This window comes from Agelaius tricolor, unplaced genomic scaffold, assembly GCF_023055355.1.
Source record: "Agelaius tricolor isolate 1412-34295 unplaced genomic scaffold, bAgeTri1.0.p SCAF_5, whole genome shotgun sequence".
Classification (NCBI taxonomy): domain Eukaryota; kingdom Metazoa; phylum Chordata; class Aves; order Passeriformes; family Icteridae; genus Agelaius; species Agelaius tricolor.
In genome coordinates, this window is record NW_027269265.1 from 54,254,036 (window position 1) to 54,279,408 (window position 25,373).

A 25,373-nucleotide genomic window follows, 5' to 3' on the forward strand; every position below is an offset into this window, starting at 1 on the left:
TAGATATTTACAATATTTCTCCGGGGAAGGGAGGGAAGGAGGAAGGGAGGGAAAGGGGGGATCGAAACAAAACAAAACCACAACCAAACCCTTAAACAAGTGACTTTGCTTGCAGGAGTTGTCTTTAGGGAGCAGGCTGGGTTGGTTTTAAATCACTAAGTGATTTTTATTATATATAATTCTCTTTTTTTCTTCCTCGTGGATTTGCACCACGCCGGGGTGGTGAGGAGGGTCGCACGCCGGAGTCTCTGCGGCTGGAGGGCGGGGACACGGCGGGAAGGGGGTGCTGTCCCCGCGGAGGAGGGAGCACCTCGCCCCTCTCAACCCCAGCTCTGGAGATTTTTCTTTCGCGTTGCAAAACTCAAAAGGAATCCAAAGGAAAACGAAAAGCTTTAATTCTTCCGATGTCTTTTCCCGGGAGCCACCGCCGAGAGCGGCCGAGGCCGAAGGCTCCTCCTCTCGCCTGGGGGGGTTTCCTGCTCCGAGCCCTCCGGCTCCGCTTCGGCCGCACTGCCCCTTGTCACAGGCACTGCGGGATTGTCCCCTGGTGTGTCCCCCTGCGGGGACAGACCCCGCGGGCCGCCTCTCCTCCTTTATTGCTTCTGAAGCAGCAGGGGGGTGCGGGCTGCTCCCCGGGGACCCCTGCGGGGCTGGGGACCGGTGGTGGCACGGAGGGGACACCCCGGATTGTGCTATCGGTACGCTGCCAGGGAGAGAGCAGGGTGCTGACACCGGGGGGACAGAGAGGGGGAGTGTCCAGGCACAGGCAGGACAGGGAGGGAAATAAAATAGTGACCCAGAAAAAGAAGATTACAACCTTTTTTCCTTTCTTTTTTTTTTTCCTTGTCTTTTTTTTTTTTTGTTGTTTTGTTTTTTTGTCTTTTTTTTTTTGTTGTTTTTTTTTAAAGTGCAAAAAGCTCTCTGCTGCCCTAGAGAGAGGTTCTTTGGACCAACCATTCATTGCAAAGGAAAATCGGCAGCGAAAAGGGGGTGGGGGGGAAGGAGAGGACGATGCCAGTTCGGTCCCAGGCCGCGGAGCAGCCCTCGCCCCTCCGGCCCCAGAGTGCTTCGTGGTGCCGGGAGCTGGGCAGGAAGAGGAGGCAGCTCCTGTCCCCACCCCATGCTCACTCACCCCTGGCTGATACTTCCCGAGTCCTCCCTGAGCTCTGGTGTACCTGTGGGTTCTCCCCTGCTCCATCCCCTCGGACAGACGAGTTATCCCCCAGCCCCTGCTCCCAGGACACCCCCAGCCACGGGGCTCCTGCCCTGGGTGCTCAAAGAAGCGCCCGGATGTGTGGGAGGAGGAGGGGCATGGATAGCAGTCCCTGCAGCCAGTCGAGGGGAAGGCGAAGGGAAAGGGAAAAGGGGGGAAGAGCGCAGGGAAGCGCCGAGCTGGTGGTGGCACAGAGGGGGACGGAGAGACCTCGACCCTCAAGCTTTGTGCTACCGGGGAAGTGACAAGTGTTTCAAGGCAAGGAGACGACGGGGACGAGGGGAAAAGCTGGGGGAAGAGGGTGCCCCATTTCTCTGCACAGAGGCCTCTGTTACAGCCCCCGCCTCGGGAGCGGCCAGCCTCCGGGGTGAGGCTCCCTGCCATGTGCCCGTTCCTCCTCTGGTACTGGCCAGCCTGGCGGGACATCTTCCTCGGCAGAAGTCCCGGGGAAGGAGGAGGAGGAAGGACAGCGGAGCGAGGCCAGCGCCGGCCCTGCCTGCCGAGTCAGGTGGGAGGCAGCGGCAGGACACGCAGGGCAAGGGGGGGAGGTGGAGGAGGGGCTCTCCGAGAGGGGCGGGATGGGCTCTTTTCCTTCTCCTCAGTCTGCCCCGGGGAGGGTCTCTAGCTGATTTTTTGGATCAGCTTCTCATCGGACAGGCAGTAGAGGCTGTTGATGGACAGGTCCGAGATGAAGTGCTCACAGGCTTTGCGGGTGATCTGTTTGCAACCCCGCAGGTCGATGAGGGTGACGTTGGAGATGCGGCGCAGGTACAGCAAGGCCTGGTCCGTCAGCTTATTGCAGCCTGCGGGCAGAGAGCACAGGGAGCGTGAGGGGGGCGCCTCCAGCAACAGCACCATGAGGAGGAGCGGGAAACCCAGGGGGCACCTGGAGCAGGGCACGCACCTGCCATGTTGAGCTCGGTGAGGGAGTTGCGTGTGGAGGAGCCCACGGCGGTGAGGAGGTTGGCCGACTGGTCCGTGAGGTGGTTGCAGTGGCTGAGGTCGAGGCGGGAGAGCAGGGGCATATGGCGGATGATCAGGCGCAGCGTGGCGTCCGTGATGTCCAGCCCGGCGAGCCGGAAGTCGATCATGTTGCGGAGTTTGCTGCGATTGTCCTGACCTGCGCGGGCAGAGGGAGAACCAGAGTGGACAGGCTGCCCTGGGGACCTTGCCTTGCCCAGCCCAGGCAGCCCCAGGGCAGCAGCAGCAGCAGCTTACTGGGTTTGTCTGTTGGAGGCGTGAGTAAGTCCCGGATCTGAGGGTCCTTGATTCCTACTGCCCACCGAAGATCGAGGGTCCTGAGAAGGGGGCAGCTGGAGGTACTGAGGGCACAGACCGCAGACCAGGAACAGCCTGCTAGGATGAGGTCTTTCAGGCCTGGCACAAGGGAGGCAGTAACGAGTTAGACAGGTTTGGTAGGCTCCCAGGCATCCCAGATCTACACCATCTTTTTCCAGGCACACAAGGATGCAGGTCCCCTCCCTGCCTGGGGTGGGACACTTGCTGGGTGATGGGACCCAGGCACCCAGGAGTTCCCAGACCTGTGGGGTGTCTCTCCCCATGACCCAGTCCTCAAGAAGCCTTGGAGCAGGCTGGTGGCAGAGGAAGGGACCCCTCCCTGGCCCACACTCACCTGGCAGCCTGTTGACGAGCCATGTAAGCTGTTTTTTTGAGATATTGGTCCAGCTGAGGTCAAGGCTGACCGGCTGCCTTTTGATGATGCCGCTCAGCGCCTGTGGGGTGATGGACTTGCACCTGCTCAAGTCTATCTTTGTCCACAATCTCTTGTCACAGCACCTGGGGACAAGGACAAAGCTGAAAGTTGAGTCCCAAGAGTCCCATGGGATAATAGACAACCAGCAGGTTGCCTGGCTTCCAGAAGGAGCCCAGCCCTGGCGTGGCCCTGGCCACAGAACAAGGTTGTTCCGCCTGGTTCCCATGGTTTCCCCAAACATGGGAGGCTGCTGAAGGTGTTGGGCCACCCAGCACAGCCCCAGCAGGGTTTTACTGCCCCAAAATAAAACTCCAAGTTGCAGCTGCAGGCTTGCTTGCCCCCTCTGGTGTTTCTCCTGATCTTAAGGATCCTTATTCGCAGCAGGCAAAACGCTGTGTGTCCCACCCCACAGCCCCAGCAGAGCTCACTCCTTTGCCAGGAGCAAACTCTTCCTCTCGCATGGGAGTTTGTGGAGAGCCAGGACCTGATGGCAGCTTAGCTGAGTCCCTGAAGGTGCAGGCGAGGGGACACTCCTCCACCACACCACTGCCACCAGCTGCTGATCAAAGCAGGCAATCCCTGCTGCTCAGCTGTTAGAAACCTCCCAGTTTCCATTCCCGTCTGTTCCCAAGCCCTCCATGCACAGCTGTCCTGGTGCCAGCATTGTCTTCTTTGGGCCTGCTGTCCCCCGAGGCGTTTCCAGCCAGCAAAGCCATCCCGCCTCAGCCTGCCTTCCCTGCCTGCTGGGAGGCGAGGCAGCAAGGGAGGCCAGGAAGGGCAAGCATCATCAGCGTGATGGGCGAGGGAAGGGCACTGGCACCTCACAAGGACATGGCAGGGGACAGCAGGAAGGCAGAAAGGAACAACAGAGATGGGTACACACACGGCAGAGGCAGCAGGGCTGGCTACAATGACACTGCCCGGCTCTGGGAGTGACAGGAGGGCACTAAAGGTGACATCCTTCCCCCACTCCCTCTGGGTGTCCGCCACAGATGTAGCCCCAGCCCCAGGACGTGTCCCCACACTCACCACTTGTACCAGGTCTTGCACACCCGCATGCACTCGCAGAGCTCCCTGCGGGTGAGGTAGCGGAACACGGACATCCACACCTCGCGCTGCACGCAGCTCTCCTCACCCTCCTGCGCCCGGCCCCCGCGCCCGTTCAGCCGCGCCGCCCCCCCCTCCTCTGCGTTCTCATCCTCCTCCTCTTCTTCCTCCTCCTCTTCCTCAGCAGCCGCCTCCTCGTCGCCCCCGCTCCGCAGGGGCATCCTGGCGGGCGCGTGGCGCACGACCACGCGCGGAGAGTGCTGCAGGTTGGCCGAGGAGGCCGTGATGGCTTGGAGCTTGGGGACAATCGAAGTGCCGTGGACATCTTTGGTGGGGCGCTGGAGTGTCACGGTGAGGTAGGAGCCGTGCAGCTTGGCCTTCTCCACCTCTGACAGCTCCTTCTTGCCGCTGGGGTTGTTCTCCTTCTCCCGCACCATGGTTCTCTCCGTGGCCTGGAGCCGCAGCAGCTGCCGGCGCTTGAAGCGCTCGTCCCGGCTGGCGCTGTGGTGCTCGCTGGGCCCGGCGCCCGGGGACGAGCGTGTCACCACCCCGCGGGGGGACGCGGGGTCGTGGATCAGCTGCAGCATCGGGGTGGGCGAGTTGGGCGGGGGGGTCAGGGGCTCCTCGCAGCTCCGCAGGGGCCGCAGCACCTTGGCTTGTGCCGTGTCGTCATCGCTCTCCTCCACCTTCCGCTTCTGCAGGGAACGGGGGCGGCTGGTTAGCGGGAATGAGGCCTGGGGAAGGCTTTTCCTTCTCTTCTTCCCCAGGGAAACACCACGGTGCTGGCAGAATCTGCACCAGCAGTGCCCAGTGAAATCATAGAATGGTTTGGGTTAGGTAGGGACACCTTCCACTAGATCAGGTTGCTCCAAGCCCAATCCAACCTGGCCTTGAACACTTCCAGGGATGAGGCATCCACAGCTTCTTTGGTCAATCTCTGCCAGGGTTTCACCACCCTCACAGTAAGTAATTTTTTCCTCACAGCTCATCTAAGTACCACGAGGACCAGAGTCCACCCACACCAGCAACAAGCATTATCCTAACCCCTTCTCAAAAGGGGTGTCCTTTGAGGTTGGGGGTAGCATCCACTCTGTGCCTAACAGTCCAGTGTTTCTTACAGTGGAATAGCTCAGGATGTCATTGCAGCAGGATGTGCCCAGGCCCTCAAGTGCTGCACCCCCATGATTCTCATTCTCACTGATCACTGCTCCCCCAGCCCATGCTGGTTGAACATATCTTTGGCAGGATGCAGTGGGAGGGATGGAGAACACAGATCCTTGCCTTGCTCCTTACCTGGCCCTTCTCTGCGTCGTCACCCTGGTAGCACTTGGGGCACTCCCAGCAGTTGGGGAGCTCATCATTGAGCAGCCCTTCCCCATCCATCTGCAATGAGAGGAGGGGGTCAGCAGCAGCCCAGCCCCACAGCAGAGCCCCCCTTTGTCCAGCACGTGCCCTGCTCACCTGCAGACAGCCAGGGTGAACGATCTCGTTGCACACACAGCACTCCATGAGCTTCTTCTCAAAGTCCTGCGAGTCCTCGTTCTGATCCACCTCCCCGCAAAGTGCACACGTGACCGAGTGAGGCAACCTGGGCTACAAAGGAAAGCAGGGCTGACACCAGGGCATGGTGGGACAGCCCTCCTCCCCTGCTACCTGAACCATGGAGAAGTAACCAGCTATCCCCCAGGAATCCAACTTGGACTCACCGCCAAGCACTGCCGGAGGACACAGGACTGCTTCATGCGGCCGGGCCCGCCGAACTTCTTCATGTCCCTGCAGTAGTGGCACATGCCACACTCGCCCTGCATGCAGGCCTTGCATTTCCGGCACCGCACCCGCCTCCGCCGGGCGCCCGACACGATGGGAGACACCGTGGACCTGACGGGAGTGGGGCGCGGTGCTGGCTTCATGGTGTGCGGCTTGGTGATGGGGATGGTGGGCAGGCGCACCCGCAGCCGGGCCTGGAGCTTTAGCTGGCGGCAGGGAGAGAGGGAACTGGGTGAGGAGAGGGAAGCGCTGCGTTCCGCTGGGATCTGGAAGGCTCTGATCCCTGGATCCCGCGCTGCCACTGCAGATATTGCGCCAGAGAGCGGCTCTGCTCCCTCAGCGCTCCACAGCCAAAGGTGCCTGGATCAGTGCTGACCTGCCACTTCTCCTGGAGCACACTCCCTAACCCCTCACACCACCCCACACCCAGAGCTCCCTTTCCTCTCACCCCCTGCTAGGGCTCAAATGGGTCTGGAAAGGGCTGCTGAGTCCCAAAAGCATCCCACAGCATCCATGCTTTTCTACCAAAGCAAGGAATGACAAGGTCCACCCAGGCTGTCCTTTCTGTGTCACTCTGCCAACTGCACAAGGGGACAGCTCTGGTCACTCTTTCCCAAGCTCAAGGCACACTGGGAACACCCACACCCTCCCTGTTTACAGTGCAGGTAGCACAGCACAGCTCTCCAGCTGTCACCCTGCATCCCATCAGCCCTGACAGGAAATCTGCTGGCTGCAGCATCCTTCTGGGATTGGCCATGCTGGGCAGTGCAGCACAGCTGATGGGCTTGGGGAAGGGCAGGCTCCCAAGGATGGGGTTGCAGATGTGCCAAGCCTCTGAGTGCTGTACCCAAAGCATGCACACATCTCCAGGTCACTTCTCCCAGAAGAGCTGCCCAAGATGCTTATGTTGCACCAAGGATCACTCTGGATCCCCTGGGCAGGGCAGGCAAGCAGAGAGAGCCACTTCCAAAGGGCAATCCGAGAGGCTCACTTGTCTCCAGATTCCCTAACGGGGTGTTACCCACCCTTCCCAGGGTGATGGGGTCCTGCTTTTCCCATAGCCTGCCTGTGAGCCCATCTCCTGGCAGGAAGGAAGAAGTGACCTCTGGGAGCCATCCTGGCAGGCCACAGGAAGGCAGCCTGCAGAGGGGAAGTCCGGCTGCTCCGTGCCTCCATCTGCCCAGTGAGCTCAGCCTGGGCTGCAGCTCAGCTGTGGGCCCTGGGCTATGAGCACAGCTGGACAGGGAAGGGCAGGGATGCATGGAAAGGTCCCATTGCTGAAGAGCTGGCTGCTATCCCCATGGAGAAACTCCCGGGAGAGAGCTGCCTTGCTTGGTGTTGTAAGACCCAATCCTAGAACAGGGACAGGGACACAAGGGACATGCTCACCTCACAGTGAGGGGCTGGACTGCTCTCGACCATGAACCCCACAGCTCACCCACCCCTACCACAGTGAGGCCTTCCCTGACACACAACATTCCTCAGGCCATCCAGGGTTCTCCCTATCAATCCAGAGAGCAGCATCATCCCTTCCTCCCACAACAAGGCTCCCTGTTCACCAAGCACAACCAAAGGGCTGGAGAACATGGAGCAGCCAAGGCTGATCTGGTTAGCACCCATCAGCGGAGCAGGGATAACCGGCACAGTGGGAGATCTCTGGGTTTGCCCGCAGTGCTGTGGAGGTGGCTGCACCCCACATCCCACTTTGGCACTGCTCCCAAGGCGGGTATGGAAGCGGTGCCACCACACCCCAGGCCTGGCAAATGACTCAACATGTGACACCCATCTGGGTTCCCTCCTTGCAGCTCCTACCTTATCTCTCTTGGGCCACTGGACGATGGGGACGCCTGTAAGTGCCAGTTTGGGGTCGCTGTTTGCGTATTCTTCCAACAGCAGCTAATGGAGAGACAAGTGGGGGGGAACACAGCAGAGAGACAAAAAGCACAGGTGTGAGCAGAGGGAAACACGGCTCCCGCGAGCGAGGCAGGTTCTGACCAGATGCCAAGGCCAGCATGCTTCAAAAGCGGCTGGGAAGGAGCCCTCCTCTCCCCACACCCGCCAGCAACCATCCCTCCTCCCCACATGAGACAGACAAGCTCTGTCGAGTCGATCTGCACCAGCGCTTTCATCAACTGCATTTCAGCCCCGAGGCCCCGCGCTGGGCGGCGGTAGGAGTGGAGAGCGCCAAGATTCGGCAATCTGGGGGGATTCTGGGGGGACGATTCATCAGCGTTACCCCCCAGCTGCTCCCCAGGCACGGGGCAGCCTGGAGGGTGCAGCAGCAGCAGCAGGATATGATGCCCCAGCACCCCCTCCGTGGCCTGGCACAAACTGCCGGTAGCTGAGAGCTGCTCCCCCGCACTGCCTCGGGATTTGGCTTTGACTTGGAGGGAAAGATCCCTCGGCACCGACCGGACTGGCATGGACTGGCACGCTGCCCTCCAGCACGACAGCCCCTCGCTCCCGGTGCATGGGGCTCCCACGCTCACCCCGGTCCTCTCAGCACCCTCCAGCACGGCTCCCTCCCCACATCCACTCCCCACCGAATTTGCTGGTTGCAAAGGTGCTTTATTTACTTGACGTTGCCATGGTTACGCAGGCAGGAGACTCCTGCCGGCACCCCGGCGGGCGGTGCTTCCCGCTGCCAGGCAGGGCCAGGGCAGGGGGTGCCCGGCGTGCCCCCCGCCCGGTTTTCCGCGCCTCTGGGGCGGCAGGAAGCCGCAGTCTCCCCTGGGCTCCCCGGCAGCGCAGCGTGCCGCCTTCAGACCTTCCGCCTCCCCACGAGCACACGCCGAGGGAAAGGTCAGGGCTCGGAGCTCCCACACGGACATCGCGGGACCGCAGCGTCCGCCTGCCCGTGGCACCGGGGACGGGGCGGGGGTGGGGGCGGCTCAGGCACGCTCCCCGCCACGGAGCCGAGGGACCGCGGGGGCTCCCGAGTCCTGCGGCTGCATCTGGCTCGGAGCCGGGGTGGGCGACAGGCCGCTGGTCCCCTGTGCCCCGCGGCGCTGTGGCCGGCGGGACGCGGCAGCGGGGACCCTGCGCTCACACGGCCGGAGCGCCTCGGCAGCGGTGCCGGCGAGAGCGCCCCGGGAACGGCAGAGGTGAGCCCAAGCAGCGGCCAGGGACCCCTCCGGGGAAGCAGGGGTCCCCCCGCGGTCCCCTCCCACCCTGTCCGGGACCGGAGCGTCCCCGCGTCCCCTCCCCGCGCCACGAGCGTTGCCAGCTGCCTGACCTTGCGCCTCTGGAGCTGCCGAGACTCTGGGGTGAAGTTTGCCGAGCCCTCTTTGTTTCGGTGCCCGCACTGCGAGGGCTGGGGCCCCCTCCCTTCTCCCCGGACACCTCCCGGGGCTGGCTCAGACCCCGGCCGGACCCCCGGTGTTCGGGGACATGGCTGGGGAGCAGCTGCGCCCCCCGCCCCGAGCGCCCCCGGCTCCTCCCCGCCCCCAGCAGCCGCACTGGCGGCCGCGTGCTCCTCCCGAGCCCTTGGGCAGCGGCGGCGGCAGCTTCCTGAGCCGGAGACAATGCTGCTGCGTCACCCACATGCGGTTCCCAGCAATGCTTTGCAACGGGAAGATGGCAGAAGAGAAAAAGGGAGCGAGGAAGCGGAGGGCAGAGCCGCGCTGCTGCAGCGCCGGGAGGGGCCGGGACGGCGGGGATTGGCGCAGGGTCCGGGCGGCGCTGCCCACCGGCCTCCCCGGGATCCCTCCCTCCCTCCGCCGCCGCAATCCGAGAGGCCGGGGCCGGGCTCCTCGGCGCCGGGCAGAGCGTGGCGGAGAGCCCTTACCCCGTCCCGCTCGGGCCCAGCCTCCCCGGCGCCTTTGTTTTGTCTGTTCCGAGGCGGTTTTGGGATCTGGGAGACCCCGCTGGAGCGAGCGGGGCTTTGGAATGCAGGCAAGGGTCAATGCCCTTGCAGCTCCCCCCAGGGTCTGCACCCCCACACTCCCGACCTGGAGGGACAAACATCCCACCAGCCAAGTTTGGGAGCAGCCACATTCCCAAAGGCACCGGGGACCAAACCGCTAGAGGGGGACAGATCCATTCCGGGCGATCAAGGTGTCCCCAAGCAATCCCAGCCCTCCGAGAAGCCCCCCAGATATACACCGCAATAAAAATGGAGGAAACTCCAGAAATAAAGCCAAACAGCGCAGGGGAGCAGCGGGTGCTCCCACTTCTGATGCATCCAAAGCATCCGCAGGCAACTCCAGCTTTGTGTTCCCAGGAAGCCAGTCAGTCACATGCTGACCTGGCTCCGGGACTGTCACCAACTGTGCAACCAGTGACACCCTCGGGCCCTTGGCATGGGCTCTCTCCGACCCGCAGGCAGGAGCGTGACCAGTGCTGCCATCCCACCATGGGAGACCTGCCTGGCACAGCTCACAGGCCACCCTGAACTTCCTCACCCATCCCTGAGGATCCTATCCCCATTCCTCACCAAATTCTATCTCTGCCCATTGTCCAGTCACACAGTGACCAATGCCACACCAGAGGTTTTGAGGTGAGGTCCTGGAGACAGGACCAGCACTTCAGGGAGAGGCTTATCTTGTTTCTACAATCCTCGGTGCTCCAACAGCTCCATGCACAGCACAGATATAACCTGTTCATGCCAGGACACAGGGGCCTGGCTTTAGACCTGCTGTCAGCTGCCTCATGACCATCCTCCTGTCAAAACCAGTTCAGGAAACCACCACAGAGAGGTCAGAAATAATGGATGGAAGCAGTCAAAATACAACAGGACCTCTCAGAAATTCCCTCTTTGTCAATGATCCTTCCAATGGCCTCTATCACACTCAGAATTTTCAGACAAATCCTGCCACAGAGCTGAAAGCACAACATTGTCACATCCAAAGTGTCACATCCCATCAAGTGACGCTCCAGGCTGAACTCCTGACAGGATACATATTTTTCCACATGACCCAACACACAGACACCCTGAAATCCTGATCACCACACAAGAGGTTGTGGGGAAAGGCAGCATTTTCCTGCTCCTGGAGTGCCTGGTGGCACTGGTTGGGCTGATCAGGGTGGCACGCCTGCAAGTCTGGATGAGAAAACGCCATGTTCTGACCGTGAGGTGTACAGACCAAAGTGCAGCTTTCCCAGCTGGCCAGATCCCAGCTCCATCAATGCCCTTACCTGGTGACACAAGGGCAAAAGTACCTGCTGCAGATTGGTGGCCCCTGCTAGAAGTTTTGGCTAGAAATGTCTTAGGCCCTTCCCAGGCTTTACAAGCCAACTTCTACTGGCCACTTCCATCACCTCTATGGAAAATGGGTTTTGAAAGTAGAGCTTTGCTGTGGTTGGACAAACTTGTCCCACTTTCCCCAACCACTGGAGGCTCTGACTAAGGATCTTGATGCCTTGAGGATGCCAGTCCTGAGGGATGGAGTCCTGCAGCTCAGGATACTTCCAAACCTCCAAGGACAGCCAGCTTTAAGGAGCAAATCCTCAGGGAAGTTGTTTGGGACGACAAGGGCTGTCACCCACAGCTCATCTGTGAGGTACAATTGGACACAGGGGCCTGGTCACACCAAAACCACAGGCACACCTTTACTACCTCCAAAACATGAACAGATTCTTTGAGACCAACTGAACACCAACAACCTTTAAGGCTCTGCCTTTAAAACACCCAACACCAGCCTCCTTTCATCAGTCCAAGGGTGAAACACAGAGCCCCCAGCTCAGGTTCCTCCAGAGCACCATACAGGGCTCAGAAACACACACATCACATTCTCAAAGGTCACAGCACACACAGGATGCCTGAAAAGCCACAGAAAACCAGAAATTCAGCCCCTAACAGCACCTAGACTCTTTCAGCCAAGACCCCAGAGCCACACCTTCTGCTCCAACACAGCAGAGCTCTGGATTTACCTGAACATCTCACAAAAAAAACCCATCAGGAGACAGCACTTGGAAATAAAAACAATGGCAAAAACAGGGACACATGCATGGCTGTGTCTGGATGTCAGCTTTGGTACAGGCCAGCAGCTGTACAGATCACCAACAGCATGGAGGGGAGCAGAAGGTAACTTTTTAGGGATTAGAATAGATTTCTGGGGGTAGAGTGAAGCTGACATTCCCATTTCAGTGCTGAAACAGCTAAAACACCAAAGCTCGTTGGGTCAGCTCAACAGATGAAGGCAAATAAAATCCAAACAACCCTCACCAGCCCAAAATAACTGACTCTCATAACTCCAGGTCACACCCTGGGCAAACAACTCAAGGAACAAAGCCAAATCCACCTGGGGCAAGGAAAAGGTTCCAACTGTCACGGAGTCCACAGCCAAAACTGGAAGTGAACTGCATCATCCACGAGCACTCCTGCACTGACAGCCATAAGGCACCCAGCCAGGGCACAGCCACCCTCCTGTTTTCCCAACCCCAAATCCCAGGGCTGTCCCTCAGGTCTAACATCAGCCTCACACAGAGGAACAGGAGGACACCAATCCTGCCCCAGGACAGGGGCAGGGTGAGGGTGAAGCCCAGTTTCCCCGTGGGAAGTGCTTTGCACTCGCTCAGCCCTACCTTGACGTCAGCGATGAGGGCGTCCTCGTCCTCAATGCCGGTGGGAACGCACTTCTTGTGCAGAGGGAGCGACTCCAGCTTGTCCACGAGGCAGCGCAGCCCCTCCAGCTCAAACTGGGTCAGGTGCACCTTCCTGCTCTTGCGGGGGCTGCCCCCGCTCGGCTCCCAGGCCTGGCCGTTCTGAGAGCCCCGGCTGGAGTCGGAAGAGTCCATGGATGGGGTCTTCTTGAGACCCGGCAGGCTGCTCCGGCAGCTCTTGCCCAGTTCGTCATAGTCCACGGTGGCACCGTTGGCGATGGGGCTGGTGAGAATGGACCTCCTGGTCGCGGGGCGCCGCGATTCCTTCCCTGCTGCATCCTCATCATCATCCTCCTCCTCCTCCTCTTCCATGTTCACCGAGTCCGAGGAGCTCAGCTCCATATCTGCCATGATGGAGAAACAGGGAGAGCAATCACAGGAAGTATTCTGTGTTTAGTGGGATCCCCCCCAGTCATGAGGGATGCTGGAGCAACAGATTTGTAGGAGGTGAAAGGAACAGAGAAGCTGAAAAAGCTGAAAACAGCTAAACACCCTTCCCATTCCTGGCTTGTCTGTGGGAATGCAGGGCACCAGATATGGAAAAAGGTCCCAGAGGAAGAAATAGCAATTGCTCTAGACTGAATTTCATGTCCTAGACTTAATTTCATGGAATTGGGTTGGAAGGGACTTGGACTGTCATCTAGCCCAACCCCAGTGCCATGGGCCTGGACATCTTCCACCACATCATGTTGCTTAAAGCCCTATTCAACCTCATTTTGCTTTGGAGGGCTTGGGATCTTGATGCTGCCTTCAGGATGCAATAAAGAGGATGTGGACTCACTCATGACCGTGAGGTTGCTGAGCCCTCCAAGTAACTCTGTCAGCCCCTCAAACCCTGTGTGCAGAAGGCCCTGGCCAGCCAGAGAGAATTCCTGCCCACAGCACCATGGTGGCCACTGCAATTTCCCCCCACCTCTTCTGTATAAGGCTCTGACCTGGTGGTGTGCTGGTTTCACATCTGTGAGGAACCTGGGTTGCTGCAGGGCCAGAGGAGGAAGCAGAAGTCTGGCTGGTTGTGACTTCATGCCCAAAAAAAATCCCCACCCAGCCCTCCCCTGCCGGGCACGCTGCTGAGCCAGTGTCCCGGCAGGAGGGTGTAAGAAGCCAGTTGGATAGGGGTAAGGAAGGAAAAAGGGCTGGACTTACCCATGCTGAGGGACTCCTTCTGGAAGTCCTTGGTCAGGTGGGAGCGGCTGGTGATGCAGTACACGTAACGCTCCAGCACGTACCAACACATCTCGTAATAGAAGGGATAACGAAATTTATTTGGGACCTGCAAAACAGGCAAGAGGATCTGTCAGGCCTCCTTCCCACTGCTGCTCTCAGATGACAGATGCCACACCAGGTGTGGCCCAGTGTCCAGCACGGGTCTGCCACAGGTCCTTACCCGGGTGCGGTCCTCGATGCTGTAGATCCGGAGCTGCATAGGGATGTTGAAGCTGTGTAAGAAGTTGCCGCCAAAAACCAGCGTGTCCATGGGAGTGTACACAGCATGGATCCAACCTTGGGGAGAAAGCAGAGTTGGAAGAATCCTTCTGATCCATCTTGCATAGCTGTTTGTCACCCTGGTGTCATCCTAGATTGTTTCCTAATCGTGTTAGGCCTAGCACCAAGGGGAACAGCTTTCTGAAGTCTGTTCCAACACTCTAAGCACCTTCAAAATAACTCAAGTTCCACTCCTTATCTCCAAGGCTAAACAATCCAGCCCAGTCCAACATCTGGGGAATTCCAGCATGGGTTTCCTCAAGGCAAAGCCACTCAGTTCAGAAGTGTCAGTTGTGATAACAGGACTCAAATGAGTAAGTTGTGCAATCCCTGGTGTTTTCTGTTCCTGGTCCTGCTGTACGCCACAGGTCTGTCACAAGACACTCAGGAAGCTGAGGAGCAGCCTTGGGCCAGCCTCTCCTGAACCCACACTGTTCCATGTGTCAACATGACAGGATCTGGGAAAGCTTCCTTTAATAATTAATCAAATGTGATATGAGCCAGCCACAGCTTTCCTAACACTTGGGCTGGATCCACAATGCCATCACAGGCATGTTTTGGGAGGTGGCAAGCAAGAGGACAGAGCCACATCACATGTCCCTCTCCCAGTGGCTCATGAGCGAGCTAAATCCTGCCAGTGTCCCAGGAGTTTCAGTGTTGCCACAACCCTGGCCAAGACTAGGATGCCCCTGCCCACCCTGAGGGTACCTGAGGGGATGACAAATGTGTAGCCCTGCTTGAGCTCGATGCGCTGGCACTCTGACACTCTGTCCCCAAGGAAAATGTCTCCCTGCTTCCCTGAGAGAAGCCAGTTTTCATAGAGCTCCAGGTTCTGGGGCGTGGGAGGGATCAGCCAGAAGATCTGCAAATAAAGACAACACATTCATGTAAGTCATCACATAATGAATAGCTATGGTTTCTTCCCAACATCTGAATCTCTTCCTCACCCCTCTCCCTGAGAACTTCCCAGCAAAATGACTGCAACAGCTGCCCCCCTCAAGAGGACAAGCAAGGTCTTTCCCAGCCTGACACAGAGTGTTACAGGTAGCCTGAGCTTGGGAAGCTTTTAAAGCTATGATTTACATCAGTGTCAAGAGATACAGAGCCCAGGAAAGCCACCAGAGTGACAAGGAGATTTACTGAGTTTGATTTACCATGTTAGAGCTACACCTGAACTAGGGACTGGCACCTGTCTGGCTACATGCAATACAGATAAGTTTAGGGTGGAAAAGATTTCAATTTTCTGTCTGGAACCTGCATCCTCAAGGATTTACACAAAAACAGATCAACAGACACTTTCCTAAAGCACCTATAGCTGTCCCAAAAGGTACTGTCCTACCTTTCCCCCTCGGTGGATGTGGTACCACACAGAAGTGCCACCAAAGTCCACGTGGAAATCTGTGTAGCAGCCCTTGACACTCATCAAACAGTATCTGGTGGAAAACAAGATGAGAAGGTGAAAATGAATGGTGATCCACACTTTGGAGCAGATATGACATTCCAAGGGAATTGGTCCCCCAAACCCAGGCCAATGGTTCAGAGCACTGTCACAAGCCACTCAGTCCCTTTTCCATACAGCTAAAGGGGATTCAATAGGTGACTGCAGTGGCCTTACAAATGTCACCAACAAAAATAAGCTTGGAGGCTGATCCTCCTCCTTCCCCTTGGTACTCATTGCTGCTCCCTTGGGCAGTTTTCCTGCAAGAGATTGTTTGCTGCCTGCCACAGCTCAGGAAGTCACTTACTTCTGCACCTTTGGATACTGCATCTCCAGGATGGCATTGGTAGACTCTGTCTGACTTTCCTTCAGGTGCCTGGGCCACATGTTATCAACCCAGTCAATCAAATCCACCTACAGCAGAGAGGTAAGAGACATGAGCAGAGAAAAAAGGGGCACAGCAAAACCTTTTGCTACCCCAGGCTGGCAAATCCCCTTTTGGTCCTTCTCCACACCCAGAAGCTTTCCCAGTGCTACTGGGACAGTCCCACACATAAAGCAATTAGGATCAGGTGTTCAGATACCACCGCTGGACTTCCATAAAAAATATGCCAGACAGTATCTCCTTGGGGTGAGATTCAACTCCTTAAACTTCAGGAGAGCCAGAGATGTTGAGGTTCCCTCTGCAGTTAACAGAGGGAAGTAACTGGCCCCACACAGCTGCCACTTCCACTCTGCTGACTGCAGAGGTAGTTCAAGATGTTCATCCCATCCATCCCACCTCCCACAACTCATCTTCCCAGCACAAAACAGCTTCCTGCCCCTCTTCCAGCACACCTCCAATCTTGGCCTCCTCTGCCCTCAGAGATTTCAGCATTTTGCACCAGGAACCCTCCCTGCCACACTGTGCAGAGTTCAGACTTCCATGTTTTTAACTGCTGACAGCCAACAAACAGGCTATCTCTCCACAGAGTGACATGCCAGGGACTTGGCCATGGACACCACAGCCTGACTAGGAGATCAGCTCCAGCAGCTTCCAGACTGACATCCCTGCTAGGCCCACACGCATTCCAAGCAGCTCCTCTTCTACCACATCCCAATGCCACCTCACCTCCAGATTTCCAGGGAAAGCAGATCTCTGTGTAGGAAGAGCCCCACTCACCGTAGCAGGTCTCTGCACCAGGTTCTCCAGTTTGGTGTGGCTGAACTCCAGGCTGATGACGTTGTAGAGTTTCTCCCGCTCCTCCTCTGGCGTTTCGTAGTAGCGCGCCCACTGCGCCATGGACATCTCGATGTCCCGCTGCGTGTTCACATCCATCACATCCACTATCCGTCTGCTCCCTGCCACAGTGACAGACACGTCACTGAACTGTCCCTGTGCCCCACGGACTCCAGGGGGTGAGATCCTCAAAGACCCCAACCGCACAAGGGAGTGCAGGACGGCTCTGGACACTTACCCACACACAGCCGCACATCGTTCACGCTGAAATCCGGATCCGGCATCCTGTGGGACAAACATCTGGCTAAAAAGACCATCAAGTGCTTCTGGCTGCACACTCTGTGACCCAGGAATTGGCACCCTGAAGGTACATCTGTGCTCATGTGGTGTTGGAGAAGGCCATGGAAGAGGATCTCTGGGGGCACAGGACTGGGGTGAAACACTAGGACAAACTTCTGGCTTGGGAAGCAGGCTTGGGAACAGGATGTACCATCTCCAGAGCTGTTGTACAGTGACTTCTAGCAAAGGAGCCAGGAGGCCTTGAACTAAGCAATCCCATCCCTTGTTTTAAATGCTGCTTGTGTGAGTTATCCCAATCCAAAGGCACGGCCAGAGCAGGACACGCAGTATATTCCACTGACACAGCAGAACCACTCCAATGTTTGTACTGGCACCCTCCTCTGTACAAACACTGCTGTCACAGGCAGTGCAGGCTGGCAGCCATTCGAACAGCTCTTGACCCAGAGAAATATCCAAAAGCTCAGGAGAAATCCAGTTTCAGTCACACTGTAATACCCAGTATTAAATCTCTACCCTCCCAAGTCACCCAGCAGTTAGACTGAGACTGGCATGACTTCCTACCCAATTCACCCCAGCAAAGAACATCCTGCGCTGGATGAGATGCCATCCATCTGTTCACAGCCATGGAACCTCATGGCTGAGGGACTTTGGAGCAGTGCTGCTGGTACTAGCTCTGAAAGTTTGTGAGGGATCATTTATTCCTCTAATCAACCCCAAAAACACTGACCCAGTTTACGCTTAGAGCTGCAAACCTCAATGGATGTACTGCAGCAAGAGAGGCAGACAGCAGCTGAGAAGTTTGGAAAATCAGGTTGGAATTCTGGAAAATGCCAGAAATACTACAAATTGTTTGACTCTCTGGCAATAGATGCCTATGTTACTAGGAAAGAAACCCAGCCAGATGTTGCATCAGAGCAGCAGTGGGACTTTCCAGACATTTGGTGGAATTCTGATCACCTACAGCCAATTCAGTCCTCTCATTTTCAGTCCAGACAGACTAGGAAGAAGGGGATAACTGAGCTGGAAGATATTTCTCTCTGTCCACTGCACATAAATAACAGCGTGGACATGACAGTCAAACCAGCCTAGCAGAGCCACAGAGTGTGTGGAGAGATGAAGGATCTGGGCCAGAGTCGCCCACCACTCCATGCTCCCAGCACTTACTTTATCCCCAGGCCGTCCGAGCTCCTGAAGATGAGCGGGTCCCTCAGGCCACCCCGCTGGATGTACTCAACTGTGAAGTCTGGTGTGGGGAGACAAGAAGAGGGAAGGTTTAGGAGAAACTCCTTCAGAGTATTATAGGCATGCTCAGGTTGAAAAGGTTCTCTGGAGATCCCTAGTCCAACCCTGCTCCTCACTTTTCTATACTCCTTCAGAAATCCTGGAACTCCTTTGCAACAGTTCTGAGAGGCAGCAGGGTGTGTGCTGCTGACAAGCCTCAGACAGGGCCCCTAAGGAGGGTTTGCTCCAACAGGCTGCTCCTGACAGGTGAACAGCCTGGATTTTGGTGCTCACTTCCCTAGGAAGCTCAGAGCCAAGCAAGAGATGCCTTGCAGAGGCACTCGTCCCTCCCAGTAAATCCTCATGAGGGGCTATGTGATGAAAAGCCATCCCACGGAGCCGTGTGCGTGCTGAAAGCAAGGGGAGACATCCCACACAGTCCTTGAATTAAGGATCTGGTAGACACGTGGCTGCAATTACAGGTGCTGACCCAGGCAAACCCTCCCATTCCTGGCTGCCACGTGTCCCAGCAAGCTGCAGACTGGCTCCATGCTCTCCGGAGCGAGCAGCTTCCATAACATTCCCCACACACACTCCCTGGACCAACAGCCCCAAGACAAACCTTTGCCTTCCATGAAGACCACGAAAGTGGAGTTGAACTTGTTGGTGGACAGCTTTTCCTCGAGGTCGAACGTCCTCTTCCCCTCAATCTCATCATCGGAGATGCCGTCGTCCTCGTAACGCCGCCTCATCGTGCCACGCTGAAGGGAGTACACCGGGAAGGGAGAAGTTATGGACCAGGAAGTGAAGCTATGGAGCAGGAGGAACAACCAGAGCCTCATCCCAACCTAACACAGCTCAGCCACGGCCTCTAGGGGAGCTCAGGTCTGTCCTGAACCCAAAACATACCACGGAAACATCAGCTTTGCCCCTCCTCCATCCAGATTTGTGCTAATTGGGCTGTATGAGACAGATAATCACTGCTAATGAATTCTAAAATGGAAATACGGGAGGAGGGCAGAGAGTTTAGTGTAACAGAGGCAAAGAACAAAGAATCAGTTCCCTGCTTTTACAGGTGCATCTGTATTTTGGTCCACTGGCAGTAAAGACACTTGTGAGTTTAAATCTCTGCCAGAACACCAATGATAAAAAAGAAAAAAGACTCTGAAATTTTCATCTTTGGCTGTGCCTGTACACAGAAAGCTGGTCTATTCTCTTGTTTGTGTGGAGGAGAATAGCAGAGTGGAAGGAACACTTTTCTTAGAGGGTCTCGTAAGCACATCTGTACAGGGATTCCTGACAGATATCCTCTTCTGGCATTGCTGGATCTGGAAAAAATTACTGTCCCCAGCTGCTGGCCACCTGGCCACAGAGCAGAGCCCTGCGTGGGAATGCTCCCGAAATCCCCTCAGATAAAAGGCAAACCTGCTCTGAATTAGCCAAGCTGCCTTCCCCTAATGAGGGATGTTCCCTTTATCAAGCGTGCACACCAACTGCTGGGCCAGCAGACAGCCAGGGACGGGATGGGGCAGGAGGTGACACAGCTGCTGGCACCTGCCTGCAGTAGGGAGGGGCAGTGTCACATCCCCAGCAATGCCACCAGAACCAGCCTGCCATAACCTCACTGGAGAAAGAGGAATGAACTCCCTCGGCAAAGAAGTACTGCTTTAAATATTTTTTTTAGATTAATTAGATGAACCAGTGCAGGAGCACATAGGGACACACACAAAAAAAGGCTTTTCCCCCACCCCCTCCAACATTTAATTTTAACTCCCAGTTTCAAGCAGGCTGATGGATGCACAAGGAGTTCCCCTGCCGTCAAGACAGAGTCACTCAGCCATTGTTCACAGCCCATTGACGATGCTCAGCTTTCCAACCACCTTACCAAAACCCTGAGTGACTGGGACACAAACACCTCATCAGCCAGGCACGAACAATTGGCTGCTCCTGAATGGGGCACTTCAGGCAGAGTCTTCAGGATCCTGCAGCCGGGGTCTGTCCAATGGCCCCCAGGATTAAACAATCTGGAAAAGGGCTGCTGTCCTTTGTCTTAAACCATCCACTAAAGATGAGTGGGATCTCCCCGTTTTTAACAACACAAAAAGTCACTTTACTTATGGGTTTTTACAGAAATATTCGTATAAAGGCAGGAAAATGCATTTAAAAAGCACAGACATGGGAGTGGCACCAGCAGAAGTGACCTATTCCTTGGGAACACTTGGATTTTCACATTGCTAAGGCTGGGCTGCACACACCAAAAACTGCAACTCCCAAATGTTCACTCTGCCTTTAAACCTAGACTGGCCCTTCCAAGGGGATGCATCAGAACTTGAAGTTAGAGATACAGAGGTGATATGACTGTGTTATAATGGACGATTAGCCCACCTCATAACGCACTTATCCTTAAAAATCATGGAATCCATGAAGCCTGTGTGGTACTCAGCTTTAAAATGAAGGTACGGAGCAGAGAGGGGTCTGGCCTGTGGAGTATTCAGGGACAATGAGCAATCCTCAAACTCAGCTTTTCCTAAAGAACCCAGCATTTTGGGGAAAGGCCCACTTCCATCCTATTCCTTACTAAACCACATCAGTGAAATTCAAGGCACACCTATGCCAGGCAAGGATGTGAATCACCTTCCAGCATCACCCACGTTTCACTCTTCCCAATCCGAGGCAAGTCTAGGACTACACATCCCAGCAGGCAGCTCTCTGTCAGAGAGAGGATGTGCACAATGAAGGGGAGGATTCTGCAGTCCATGGTCTCAGCTGCTTTGGGATCAAGTGGGTCCTGCTCACTGCAGGACCAGGCTGCTTTTTGACCTGCTCCCTTACTCCAGACACTCACTTTTAGAGGGAAAAGCAGCTCCTTTGTCTTTGCTGGATTCAAAGCCTCACCTTTTGGGAGGAAAAGTTTTGGCATGGAAAATCTGGCAAGAAGAGGCTATGTCCAAACCAGTCCCTTAATAGACTGTATTTGACTCCCCTGGCTACACTTAACCGGGAGCAGGGGTTACTGCACTGGGCTGGAACTCAGGTGAGCCCCATTTGAGGACAAATCTCGGGATATCCAGGCTGGAATGCAGCTCCAGCCACAGACACGATGACCAGGCATTGTCAGTCCTTCTGGAAGTGGCACCAATCCAAGCTCTGGATTGTGTAGAGCAGCTCATTCAACAGAAATGTGACCACGTGGCTGGGCCTGATTCGGATCCTACCGGTGCCATGGGTGGATGCTGGAGATGCACTGTGGGATCAAGACCCTGTTCAGACTCTTTTCCCAGATCTCCTTCACAGCACAGCCTCCAAAGCAAACAGGTTGGAACCTTCAACCCAAACCACTCCACGATAAGGCAGCCACACCACAGAAGTGCAAACACCGGGAAACAGGCAGGAACACCTTAAACTTGAATCCCTTTGCAATGAGGAAACAGGGATGCAAGACACAGAAGGAAGGGGATTGTGTCCTCCAGCCGAGCAAATTCCAAAGTCTATTGCTCCTGTCATCAGCAAAGCATCAGCCACAAACCCCCTCCAGCTCCCGGGCAGATCAGCTTTGCCCTGTTCCCATGGGCAGGGAAGAGTCTGGCCTCCTAATTGGCCCAGCATGAGGAGAGCAGGATCCCAGCCGTGGCTGAGGACCCAAAAGCACAATGCAAACAGCTCCCATCCCATCGGACCCAGCCGGGGCCACACTGCTTTCAAGTCATTGTTGTCTTGGGAGGGTGGGGAAAAACAATATTTCAGGGCCCCAGAGCAGGCAGGAGGAAGGAAGGGCTTCTGTGCTTCCAGGCATGTGTTATGGGAGAGGCAGCATCTGCGGGAGTCTTCCCCTCCTGGAGTCTGCAGCTTCCTCACAGCACAGTGACACAAACCACAGACCCCATGTCCCCAAACTGGGTCTCTGTAGGAGGACAGATGTGGTCAGTGGATGCTCCAAAACCCCCTTTTCTTCTGATGAGCCACACAGGAAATTGCTGCCTGGATCATTAACTGGCTACAGGTGACACCTGCAAAGTCATGAGAAGCTAATGCCAACTGTACCTTGCCACTACTGCACACACAGAGCTGTGCCAATCCTCCTGACAGCACCAAGTTTGACTTCTTCCCAGGAAGAGCTGGCTACCCTTGTCCCACAGCCTGTGCTAGGGACGGGGCTTGGCTGAGTATCCCTTCCCAGCACATTCCTACAGCCCACCCAGAGAACATCAGCAACTCACAGTCCTGGACTCCTAGACCAGAACTGCTTCTTCCTGGGAGTGACTCCACTATTGGGAGACCTTCCAGTATCAACCAGTTCAGCCAGGGACACAGTTTCCCAAAATGAGATCAGCAGATGTCCCCAAAACTGCCACCTGTGAGAACGTTCTGGGTGAAGTTCAGCTCCAGAGAAGCAAGGGCACAGAGTCAGGCACATTACATATCTGTAGGGCAACCTCAGCATTCAGTACTAAGCAGCAATATTTAAATATCACTCTGTTTTCCCAGCTTTCTCTTAGGATTCAGGCATTTTTCATCCTGCTGAGAGTTTTACTAAGGAAGAACTGACAAGTGGGCCAAACCTTTTCTCTCTGTGTCAGGCAGGGTCAAGATAAAGGCACTTTATTCATCCTCCAAGATCAGACAGCCAGCAATTCCCACCTAAGATAGCTGTCCTTCACCATTTCTTTCTGACCCTCCTGGGTACCATTCAATTAATGGAAGAAATAGGAAGCATGAATATTAATCCTGCTGACAGCTATCCCTTCTATTCTGATTCTTTCACCTGCATTCTCCTTCACCCAGGGATTCCAGGGAAAGCGCCTCACGAATCTCCACAGGAGCCCTCTCCAAAACCCTTCCTTGGAAACCTCTTTCCATCAGCAAGCGCTGCCTCCATGGAGCACAGCTCCCTCTAACAGCAAAGGAGCTGACAGTCAGCTGAAGAGAGCCAGAAAACTCCTCTCCTGTGAGGTTTTTTTGAGGGAAGAACGAGTACAAGGTCACATTTGAAAAAAAGAACAAGCCGTCCTTTTGCTGAAAGAGCCTCATGTATTTAAAGAGTGAAACCAACAACCAACACACACCACAGTATTTCAGTCACTTCCTGTCCTGTCTGCTGCCATCCCCTCCCTCAGCTCCATCTCCCAGTCACCAGGAACCTCTTCCTGCTATGCCACAGCTCCTTCCCCCTCAGGAGACCAGAGCACCCCTCTCACTTTTCCTCTCCCTCTGCTTGTTGTCTTTCCAGAGCAGTTTGCCTGTGTGAAGCCTCCCACAACTCTCTTCTACTCCTTTGACATGAAGAATGCAGGAAAGTTTCACCTCCAATCCCAAAATCCCCTTGTTGCAGGTTTTAACTTCTCCCTGGCTCCCAGTGTATCCATAGAACAGTGTGATCTACCAGAGCCGTTTCTTCCTTACCCCATCCCTTTGCAGGTTTACTCTGCTGAAATGCACCCAAATTGATAATAAATCAACCAGCTCAACTCTCCTCAGTTAAGGAATTTAACTTCTCACATGTTTTTACAGCAAACTGTGGCTCTTGCCTAGATAAATCCAGACCTGCAACATTAGAATCTCTCGATGGGTGTTCTGATCTCCGGCGAGTACCTGAGGCAAGCCCAGAATTCTGTCTCTTAGACCTTGTGCTGAGAATCCCCAGCAATTTCAGCAGTGGCAAAGTGGGAAGAACAACATCCATTTCTCCAGGAAGACACAAGGCAGCCTGACAGGAGGATGGACAGGCAGGGAAGCAGCCAGGCTGTGATCAGACAGACCCAGGGCACAGCAGGTGCCAATGCCAGAACGGGCTATGCAGGGAAGATCCTCCCTTGCCAGTGTTTCCAGATAGAGTGTGAAGAACCAAGGCACCAAGATTATGACACCCAATCAGCAGCCTGCCAGGTCACTGCTTATCTTAAGCACAAGAGCTTTTCCTTTCTATATCCCTCTCCCCTCCAAGCCTGCACCTCCCACTTCAGCTCCTGGGCTGGGCTCTAAGCTCTGGAGCACCAGCGCAGCACAGCGGCAGCAGGCTCCTGCCCTCTGTGCCTCTCCCACCCTCAACCCTGGACTCCCTGCTCCCCCAGATATGGGAGGCACCACTTGGGATCTAAAGAACAGGCACAATCCCCTGCAGAGACCCAGGACAAGAGGAACCACTGAGCTTAACTCAGGTTCAATGCCCCTCACCACCTCCCATTTCTCTCAAAACCTGGTGCTGAAGGGGTGGATCCCAGGTGGCACATCCTTGGACAAAGACAGACTCAAAGCACCAGGCTGAGGAGCAAACAGGATCTACACAAAACTGGAGCCCTTCCAGGCTTCCCAGCTCCAGGAGGGATTCCTATCACGAGCAAGTCTGGCAGCATTTCAGAATGACCAGGGAGAACGCTTTGGTTTGCACTTTTGGGTTACAAAATCGAACATACACGAGGAATAATTGAGGAATTGGAGCAAGGCAGGTGGGGAAGGAGCATGGAGGGGCCAGGCAGAGCTCCACAGCTGCTCCCAAACCACACGCTGACCAGTCACAGCAGCAAAACCACGAGGCAGAGGAACATGCTAGATCAGATCACAGATGGGCAGCTCTGGCAGCAGTCCCAAAAAGGAAGCGCTGCTCCTAGGAAAGGAGACAGCTCCTCACTCCAGTCACCTGCAGCCTGTGTCACACACAGCCACTGTCCCAAAGGGCTTTGATGGCACTGCTAACACCCGGACTGCCCATTTCCACCACCAGCCATGGCATCAGGAGAAATCCTGCCTGGATTCCATGCAAGCCTGGAGAAGCTCTTGAAGGACCATCAAACCCTCCACACACCATCTCAAGGCTGAACGCTGACCCTCAGTGCTAAAAGCCATCCTTTGGCATTCAGCCCTCTCATTTCTGGAGAAGACTGAGAAAACCCCTTGAATTACATCCCACCCCTTCCCAATCAGTAGAAATCCAAGGAAAAAACCCTGTGTGGAGCCCTTTCCCTGTCAGGTGTCCCCAGCACGTGCCCTATGCAGTGAGGTAGATGAGCAGTACTGGCTCTGCTCCTCCTTTTGCTTAGTGCAGGAAGGCAACAGATTCCCCCCAAATGGAACAAAATAGACCAAACTGCTCCAAAAAAGGCTGGCTTGAAAATGATACACATTTAATCCATATTCCCACCACTGAGCCCACACAGACCAGGAGGCAGAGACCCAGGACAAGGGACAGACAGAGCCATATGCACTCAGAGGTGCAGCTGATGCAGCAGTAGCAGGCCAGCCCTGAGTGACTCCATTTCTTGCTGGGGATCTCTGTCTCCAGCACACTGAGAGATCACAGGGTTAGCCTGGACTTTTTTATCTTTTTTATCTTTTTTTTTTTTATTATTGAGGGGAGTGCTCACCCTCCAAA

General features: G+C 55.6%; 1 protein-coding gene across 3 annotated transcripts in view; it reads right to left on the reverse strand.

Moving 5' to 3' along the window:
* Positions 1 to 1,420: 1,420 nt before the first annotated feature.
* Positions 1,421 to 25,373, reverse strand: part of KDM2A (lysine demethylase 2A) — a 32,257-nt gene continuing 8,304 nt past the window's right edge. Inside the window, exons 4-22 of one of the 3 annotated variants that reach the window (XM_071428255.1) lie at positions 18,630 to 18,768; positions 17,951 to 18,029; positions 16,725 to 16,771; positions 16,430 to 16,608; positions 15,575 to 15,681; positions 15,169 to 15,262; positions 14,538 to 14,691; positions 13,732 to 13,847; positions 13,491 to 13,617; positions 12,267 to 12,688; positions 7,554 to 7,637; positions 5,681 to 5,947; positions 5,436 to 5,567; positions 5,268 to 5,357; positions 3,957 to 4,669; positions 2,847 to 3,010; positions 2,432 to 2,590; positions 2,118 to 2,333; positions 1,421 to 2,016 (exon numbers count right to left, since the gene is read on the reverse strand). In XM_071428255.1, the coding sequence (XP_071284356.1) occupies positions 1,835 to 2,016; positions 2,118 to 2,333; positions 2,432 to 2,590; positions 2,847 to 3,010; positions 3,957 to 4,669; positions 5,268 to 5,357; positions 5,436 to 5,567; positions 5,681 to 5,947; positions 7,554 to 7,637; positions 12,267 to 12,688; positions 13,491 to 13,617; positions 13,732 to 13,847; positions 14,538 to 14,691; positions 15,169 to 15,262; positions 15,575 to 15,681; positions 16,430 to 16,608; positions 16,725 to 16,771; positions 17,951 to 18,029; positions 18,630 to 18,768 (3,471 nt within the window). In that variant the 3' untranslated portion in view covers positions 1,421 to 1,834. Of the gene's footprint in view, positions 2,017 to 2,117; positions 2,334 to 2,431; positions 2,591 to 2,846; positions 3,011 to 3,956; positions 4,670 to 5,267; positions 5,358 to 5,435; positions 5,568 to 5,680; positions 5,948 to 7,553; positions 7,638 to 8,976; positions 9,153 to 12,266; positions 12,689 to 13,490; positions 13,618 to 13,731; positions 13,848 to 14,537; positions 14,692 to 15,168; positions 15,263 to 15,574; positions 15,682 to 16,429; positions 16,609 to 16,724; positions 16,772 to 17,950; positions 18,030 to 18,629; positions 18,769 to 25,373 lie in introns of those variants that run through there. The other 2 variants (XM_071428256.1, XM_071428257.1) reach the window with 2 other exon arrangements.